This window comes from Charadrius vociferus, unplaced genomic scaffold (assembly GCF_000708025.1).
Source record: "Charadrius vociferus isolate BGI_N301 unplaced genomic scaffold, ASM70802v2 scaffold278, whole genome shotgun sequence".
NCBI lineage: Eukaryota > Metazoa > Chordata > Aves > Charadriiformes > Charadriidae > Charadrius > Charadrius vociferus.
In genome coordinates, this window is record NW_009649705.1 from 2,844,830 (window position 1) to 2,853,963 (window position 9,134).

General features: G+C 38.6%; 1 protein-coding gene across 1 annotated transcript in view; it reads right to left on the bottom strand.

Moving 5' to 3' along the window:
- ZMYM2 (zinc finger, MYM-type 2) overlaps positions 1-9,134 on the bottom strand; it is a 72,772-nt gene that overhangs the window by 6,004 nt on the left and 57,634 nt on the right. Inside the window, exons 15-18 of the mRNA XM_009890634.1 lie at positions 7,863-7,970; positions 5,640-5,734; positions 4,266-4,434; positions 3,208-3,359 (exon numbers count right to left, since the gene is read on the bottom strand). Of these exons, the coding sequence (XP_009888936.1) occupies positions 3,208-3,359; positions 4,266-4,434; positions 5,640-5,734; positions 7,863-7,970 (524 nt within the window). The remainder of the gene's footprint in view (positions 1-3,207; positions 3,360-4,265; positions 4,435-5,639; positions 5,735-7,862; positions 7,971-9,134) is intronic.

A 9,134-nucleotide genomic window follows, 5' to 3' on the forward strand; every position in this document is an offset into this window, starting at 1 on the left:
AACAAAGAAAAATGAATGAGTAAAATTCCTAGAAGTCTCCAACATAACATCTTCATTTAGATAACTATTTCATACAATGTTTAACTAATTGTTCAAAGCACAACATTCCCCAAAATGTGTTTGTTTCTACATATATCAGTTTTGATTTTACAAAGCAATTCTAAACCAGGCAATACAGCTTACTATAAGCTTCATGGGGTTTGTCCCTCTGCTCCCTGGCACATTTTTCCTCCATGAATTTTCATTTTTTCTGGTTTGCATCAAACACTCACACTGAACACTAGCGATGAAACTGAAATGAGACTGAAAACTGGTTCAAAACCAATTTCCACACAAACCTGTGAGAACTCAACTAACAATATTTGTTTCCTGGTTCAGAATAAGCATTTAGCGAAACCCTGGCACCCCCAGTAGAAGGAAACCTGTGAAGCATCCCGGACCATTAGCACTACAGCGTCTACAGAAGAACGATGTCATGTTGCAGTCTCCCCTGCTCCACAATACCCAATGTGCATCCACAAACCTTCATTTCCACATCATAATCCTGTGCTCTGCTACTCTACAAACTCTGGAGGGAGCAGGATTAGCATAAGCAATTTCCACCTGAGATGACCTCTACCGAAACCGCAGTGAACAGGAGGGAACAGGACATGCCTCAGTCCCACACTGAAGAACAGGCTGAATCACAGCCCACAGCACCTTCAGACAAACATCTGCCAAGCTCTACCATCCTGAATTTTGCCCAAACACCACCATTATTACACATGCAAAAAAAAAAACAAAAAGAAAACCTCAAACCCCCCTGATCTGTACTGGGACAATGAATGAAGGCCACGATGCAGCAAGAGAGCACAGCAGGCTAAGACATTCTTCTAGATGAACCCTCTCCACTAGATGTCCATCTGACCATGCAACAACCTTTACTTTCAAGTATTTTTCAGGATCAGTACTTCAGAGTTATCAAAACCATTACTGAGCCATTTCTGTCTGGAAGCAGAACAATTTCAGCTGCAAATGAACCTGAACTGAGAAAACGTACCATTTGACTCAGAGACGAGTTTGCTGTAACAGATTTTCCAAGTGCTTCCTTTAAAAAAACCAGTTATTTTCCAAAGTCAAAAAAACAAGACTTGAAGACTCCTAAGCACTTCCCCGGTGTTAAAACCATATTACACCCATAAGGAAAAGCTCCAACCTGAGCCTGTACTTATCCACAGTGACTGCAGTAATTCTGGGACAGGGAAAGCGCTCTTTTTCTAACCTACAGCTTCCACATTCTTCTCATTTGAAGAAAAACTTACTCTAAGTTAGCAAAATATTTATGATCTTTGGCACAACTTTATCCTTAAATGCCACCATTTAATCTTCTTTGAGCCCTTTCTGATTTAAACAGCGCCAATACCTTTTATGCAGTAGCAGACAAGTTATCCTCTTTCAGGAATAACCACATGGGAGTTGTCAGATGGAAAGAAGGACTAAGAAAATACTAGGAGGCCATGGAGTTTTGTTGCACATTGCACTAATCACGTTGCATTTAGTGTACCACTATCTTGTTTAAACCTGTTTCTCCAGAAGGGTAACACATACCCATATACGTACAAGTTGCCATTAGCACATGGATGTTGCCGCAACCCCTGACAGCTCACACGCTTACATGTTTCTGTCCCTCACTTGCTGTCTACCTTTGCAAAATGCAAACTCCTCAGAACAGGGCACATCTTCCTACTAGTCTGAATAGCACTGGCCAGTGAAATGGGGCTGTTAACATCACTTGAATTAAATACTGTATAAGCAATATTAGTATTACAGTGTGTGTATATAAAGTATAAGCAATAATTACAGTAAAATGACCACAAGTTGTTCCTCTGATGTTCCAGTGTTGTGCATGTGTATTACAGCTCGTGATAATTGTGTTGTGCCACACAAACTTTAGTTCTGATGAGCTAAAAAAACCCCAAAGTTTTACACATAGCTAGCTTTCACAGTAGACAAAACAGACAGTGTCAAAGGCACAAAGAGAAAGGTGAAAAAAAGAAAAAATATTAGTTGGGTTCCGTTTTTTAAACACATACCTCGGTCTGTGTATTGTTTATCAGCTTAATATGAGTATTTTCAATTCAACAGAAAGATACAGAAAGACAGCAGATCATGCAAGTGCAGAAGCAGAAAGCTAGCTGTATTTGAAACATGTCTTGTAGCCACATTGACTAAAATGCCAAACAATGAATGCTCGCCTGTCAAAATTCAACCATGAGGTAAAGACATCAACTAACTCCTTAATTTTGCATACTTGCAATACAGAAAAATTAGTGGAGGTACTATTTATTTTAAAAATATTTTGATTAAAAAAACTGTTATTTGATTCAAGTCCTCTGCCTTAAGTATGAAACAGTTTAAGCAGGATGGCAAAGCCTGTGAACAGCTTGCTTTCCACATCATAAGCATTTTTTATTGCTTGTAACTTGACTGAAATTTTCTGCATTCTCAGCTCTGAACGCTGCTTATTTTATCCACGTTTTGCTTTATGTACCAAAAATTAAGACACCCTCTGCTTAAAAGATAAGCTGTGGAATAGCTTTTCTAATTATCTAGTGATATGTTATTGCCTTCACATATGATACATCTAAATGGACTCCCTTTATCTGCAAAATACAATGCAATTACAATTCAGGGGGAGGGTGTGTGTGTAAGACAGTCAATATAGCAGAGATTCTTGCACTATACAAAAAAACCTTGACCATCCACAGCCTGCAATATTCAGTAAATTATACTCTCCCCAAAAGACTTCAAATAGCTTGTTTCCACTATATGCTAAGTAACTGAATTAGCAAAACATTTACAGATCATGTCTTGTTTCATTCTGTTTTTACATTAAGCCATTTTTAGCAAACAAAATGAAGCGCAGCATTTGGAAAAACTATGCCATTTTAGACTGCAAATTCCTTGCTTTAAGACAGCAAGAAGCTTAAAATTATTACAATATACCAATTTACATTTGAGTTTTCAGGACGGGTCTGCAAACTCATTTTCTACACAGACAGGTTTCTACAACGTGATTTACACGGCAGCCTCTCTGTGTTCCAGATCGTAGCCATCATATTAAGAATAGCTCCTAGCCAATAAATTCACATTATCTCCATTCTTCCACTGAAATGGGTTACGGTCAAATCAGCAGCTCCGCTTCTCATTGCTACAGCCTCTACTAACCTCCTGAATCCCAAGACACAGATAATAGATGCTGTCAGGTGCATAGTTCTCTCCATTTGGCCTCCGAATTTCATTGACAAAATGTGTCAACCCATAGTTTAACTCAGCTGAAGTGTGTGATAATAGATCTTCCTTTAATTTCACAGACTTTGCTGTAAAATAAAGAAAAAACGCTACATTATACAACAGAATTATTACACTGTGAGGATGGGTTGGGGTATTTTTGGAGTGGAAAGCAGGGAACTGGCTTGATATCCTCTCCACTAACCAATGAACAAATCTAAACGTACCAAGTTGTTCAAATGTTAGTTCTGTATTGAAATAAACAAGGCTACCAGAGCAAAGTCTAGTTAACCAAATGCAGTATCACCCACTGTCATGCACAGCTGAGGATGACACAGAAGTGGCCCAAGATGTTGAAGTGAAGACAGTGCTGTAGAGGGAGACCTTCAGGGAAAACGGCAGCTCCCAAAGATCCAACGGCATAACACAAGGGTGCTGAGACACATGTGGGAGCTGAAGAACAGCAGAAGTAGTAGCAATCCCCCTTTTCCCTCACAGTACAAATGTACACACAGAGGAGCATTGCAGAAAGAGCAGCGAGGCTCCACGGGAGCGAAGGCCACCTCCTGCCAGAGCTCCACAGCCAGGTAATGCCAGCCTCAGATGAAGATCTCTTTCCAGGACAAAGAGTAGGATGCCCCTCCCTCCCTGGCAATTTAGAAGTCCAGAAAAGGCGTGAACTCCAAGGTGAGTTAGGGTATGAGGAAAACCACGATGCAAACAAAAAAATCAAAATGGTCACAGAAAGTCGAAAAAGCCAGGAAGGTGCTGCCCTGGCTTGCATGAAAACTTTGAGACCCAGCACTTTGAACCAAGTAAGGAAAACTAGGAAAAAAAGAGTTTGGGAACTATGTGGTAAAATAATCCCAGCCACTGTGGAAACATTCGGGACATATAAAAACTTCTATTAAAAATTCCAGCTGAAAAATCAGATGAGTACAGCAATTCTCCCTACCAAATGAGAATCCGGATGCCAGATTTCTGGAAATACTTACTTGATTTCAGTTCCTCTAATTCTGGAAGCTCTTCATCTAAATACCGAGACTTTACCCAATGCTTCCACGCATTTACACCGTACGTGTATTTGAATGGAAAACTACACTCTGAGTTTTCAGAGCTGTCATCGTGAGATTGGTATTCTGACACCGCTTTCCTCTTCACCCCCTGCCATTGAAACACAGTGGTTAACACCGCCGACAGCCGCTAACGGCAGCAACACAGAAGCTGGGCAGAATAAGCAAGCTGCAGGCCAAATTACAAACTGAAGGACCAGTGTAAAGGAACACATGCTTCATTCAGTAGGTAGTTTCTGTGTTGAACATACTTCTAAGGACAGAATTTACTCAAGCTGACAGATGTTTTGAATTCGCCTTTCGAACTGGTTCCTAACAGACAGAACAATTCTTGACAATGGAGTTGCTGTATCAATTATATTGTACTAAGCAACAAACATGGGATGCACTAAATAATTCAGTGTATTTATAGGATTTTATCGTTTTAATGCGCAGGAAGTTAAAGATGCAACAAATTATGTCAGAAGGCCAACTTTTAGGCTCAACTGAACTCATCATTGGAAAAGTCAGCATCGGTCCCAAATTACAGCATGTCCAGCAGTAGATATGCGGACAATGTCAGGCAGATAATACTGACAGTTTAGACTCCAAATTTAAAATTAGAAAGACACATTTATTCTTAGAAAGGTTTATTAGAAATTGGCTGCTTTTTAAAAAGCTGCAATATCTACTGCAGTTATTGCACCAAAACCATTTCAGCTTCATGCTAGCACCAGAAACTATTTCCTCTTAGTTTCCTTCTAAATATAAGAATGTGGCTAATTTATTTGCCACATCTAAACTAAGATTTTTGACTGTAAATAAAGTCTGGGAAAATTACAAGCAAATAAAAATGGGGTTTTTTAAACTATTTTATAGAGAAGATGTTATAACTCCCATTATAAGCCATGGTAATGCAAACATTCTACCATTTCACTATCAAATTAAAGCAAGAGAGCTTTGTTCAAAGTAGAAGGTACAAAAGCATTACCGAGAGTACAGAGTAAATATATACACACTAGCATATTACATCAACAGTTCTACCAATGTGAAGCAAAAATGGGATCAGAACTTAGAAATGACACTCCTATTAAATCCAACAGCTAACTGCAATAGACATAGGACTGAAATAATTTTATTATTTGAAATATATCAATTTACATCATAAAGATTGGATACTAGGTGTGAATAGGCAGTAAGATATTTTAGAGCAGTATGAGAACTGAAAAAAAGAAAACCCAAATCAAAAACCTGGCATATTTATGCCCACTTAAATTTTGCGCTTTTTGATTTTTTTTAATAGCATGACAAAATTACCTTCTTTTTAGACCGAGGCCTTGGCTGTTCCTCATATTCTTCCCCAAAAACAGGAGGTAATAAAAACTCATTTTCTGTATCAAGCTCCTCTGTTGCTGAAAATACATTAACAGAAACTTATTTCTAAACATCTTTTGAATAATATTGGTGGAAAAAATCAATGAACTATATCAGTGTGCATTAACATAACAGGTCCACAAAAGGACACGTATAAACAGTACTTAAGACTGGGTTTCAGTCAGACTAGATATAAGGCAGAAATTTTTTATGCTGAGGGTGGTGAAACACTGGCGCAGGTTGCCCAGAGAGGTGCTGGATGCCCCATCCCTGGAAACATTCAAGGTCAGGTTGGATGGGGCTCTGAGCAACCTGATCTACTTGAAGATGTCCCTGCTTATGGCAGGGGCTTGGACCAGATGACCTTTGAAGGTCCCTTCCAACCCAAACCATTCTACGATTCCATGAAATAAACCTATTCTTATTTTGAAAGTAAGGCAAAGCTATCAAAATGTTTATTTCTGAACAAATTGTAAAGGACACAATGCTCAACATTTTCAAGCACTATCACAAGTCACTAAGGTAGCTTTTCTTACTACAGACTCTTACACAATTTCTTCTGTCTAGGCAGTCTTTGGTAGTAAGTTTAAGATATGGTGAGAATGAACAGCTGTAGGTAGAAAAAATACAAATAAACTTACTACATGCACTTTTGTTCATGTATTTCCATAATTTCTATTCATGTTTTATATTTTATATAGCGCATTATACTCGGTTAAAAACATTAAGAATCAGAATGTAAACTCTTTCAGAGAAACTGGTTTTAGTCTATATTTATACACGTGGTAGAGGTCTAGCTCATGATGGATATCACAGTAATTTCAGTAGAGAGATATACGGTAATATGTCAAAATAGAATTTATTTAACATTTCAGGGTAGGATGAAGGACTATTTCAGGCAACACAGTGGAATGAGACAACATACGAATGGATTTAATGTTGCAAGTTTCACCTTTATTTACTTTACTGAAGATGGTTCACCCCTGTTTATCCATCATAAAAAATCTTCATTCAAAAAAAAACCGATAGCGTGATTCCACCACCTTACTACTCAAGACACCATTCAAACTGGGCCAGATGAAATAGCACTCACATGCAAAGATTTAAGAATTCTGCTGCAGCCTAAAAACCAGTCCTTCTCCTGCTGCCACTAAGAATCTCATCTCAGAACCACTCCAGTGTAATCAGCATCTATTATAAAACTGCTATTATTTACTATTCCACTTTAATTATTTTTTTCTTCCATGTTTTTTCTTTCTCATGTACCCAGCCTCACTTACATACAGAATTAAAAATATAATATGCACCTGGCTAATAAACTTCTTAAGACTAAGGTCAGACTAACCCCTAGACTTGATCTTTAAATTAGACATACAGCAAACTGAGAAACCCAGTCTGGGCATCTAGTGCTGATATCTACGGCAGAAGGCAAAAGGAGACTTTCAATATCAGACATAGAAGCTAGCCTGGGGAGGTATGAGTTATGTGTCCAAAATAAGCTATGTCAAGGCAGATACAAGCTACAGCCAGGAGCTTTCGTGGACCTTGGATTGATTAGGGGATGGTATAAGGAAACAAACACTGTTGTCCACATTCTGTAGAGTGGTAGAAATTGTAATACGTAAAAGGTCTCCCAGTAGTGATTTTCCTGATAATTCAAATAATGCAACCTTTTTCAAATAAAGGTACGGACATTAACAAGTTACTAAAAGTTAACACAAGTGATATGCAGCATATCAGCTTGCAATTTTCTAACAAACTTGAGTGGGAAATTTGCCCTTTTGTCATTTCTGCTCTGAACTACCATTTCACATGGAAATACCTGGTGATTGAAGAACTTATTCATTATTGTTTTCCATGACAAGTGCCATCTGAGTCTTTGAGCCTTCAAAATAGCTTTCCTATATCCATGTCCAAAACCAAGTGATGCAGCCACGTTCTTTTGTGAAAGGTTAATTCCCCCTTTTCTTTGCATTGTTTCAAATACCGTATTTAGAAAGATGGAGGAACTAATTCAGAAATCGCCAGTCTTGCAAAGACATGGCAAGGTTGTACCAGTGGATCTTGCCATCAAATAAAGCTCCTCTGAAAGGATGATGAAACAAAGTACAGTGGTTGCCCACAATGTCTATTTCACAATATTTATTAAAATGACAGAAAAAATACCTCTTGGAAAGTCTATTTCAATATCAAGGTCTGGTTCATATGGAACATCAGGCAAGCTTGTCCGTGCCTCTGTTTCTGAGTTTAGTAGATTTGACTCAACTATCACACCTGTTGGGAAAAAAAAAACAACAACAAAAACAAACAAAAAAAGGAAAAACTCGTTATTTTAACCAACCCATGGATTAGTCAAAACAGGGCAGATTTAGAAGCTGAGTGGTTCTAAAGCTGCCTGTTCTCCTCATCACCATCCTAGGTTTTGTTGTTCTTGGGATCTCAGATTTACTTCTCCAATCTGATTTCCTTCAAACAGAAAAGATACTTACTAGTCCATCTGTCCTTCAGTAAGATGTGTCAGCAAAGCACGTGTATAGAAAAATCAAATACTGGGGAATCTGGATCCTATCAACCAATCAGAGAACTCAAACAAGCTTGACAAACCTATCAATTTTTCTACATGATTCTGCCCACAACAGAACAGACTTTCAAATCTGTGAAAGAGATCCTACAAAAGCAAACAAGGAAGGCAGGCTGAGAGAAACAAAAGCTTGACTGACCTCTTTCCAACTTCTGGCAAAGACAGATTCCTCCAAATTCAGTTCTCTGCAAATGAGCAAGCTCTGGTTTCACATACCTACTAATTCAGCTAGCTGTACTTAGCAAAAGGGGCAAGGAACTGCAAATGACAACCTTACAGCACTACCAGGAATGTCAAGCTTTAGTAGGGGAATGGCCACAGTTTGGAAAACAGTAAGCCTCCTGGGACTGCAGCAACATTGGCCTCCTATATACGAGGTCCAAAGTGTAAGTTCGTATCATTTATCAACATCCTTTGAGACATCTGTTAAAAGAGCTTGAAAAAAACCTCAAAATTTCACTTCAGTCATGGAAAAACCTTAAAATCTAGGGTTTGGAAAAGGCGGCAAATTATCCTGGGAAGATACAGAAGAGATGAGGAGTTTGGCAGGCAGAAATGGGGGAAAGGGGCAAAGAGGTATGTGCACTGTGAAAATGTTATTACAGGATATGTGGCATTTTTTGATCTTCAGCTGTGAAGTTGTCCCAGACAGTTTTCACCTTTAAGGTAAGCTGGTGGGACGACAAGCCATTTCAGCATCACAACCCCAATGATCAGCGGACACATTGCTATCTTCAAAGATGACACTTGCAGGTCAGGATCAATGAAAAGTGAAAGCATTATTAGGTCACCTGGCTTTGTTGACCACAGTTCCACTTGTGGAACTTATGTTTCTCTTAGTTTAAACAGTCTGCACT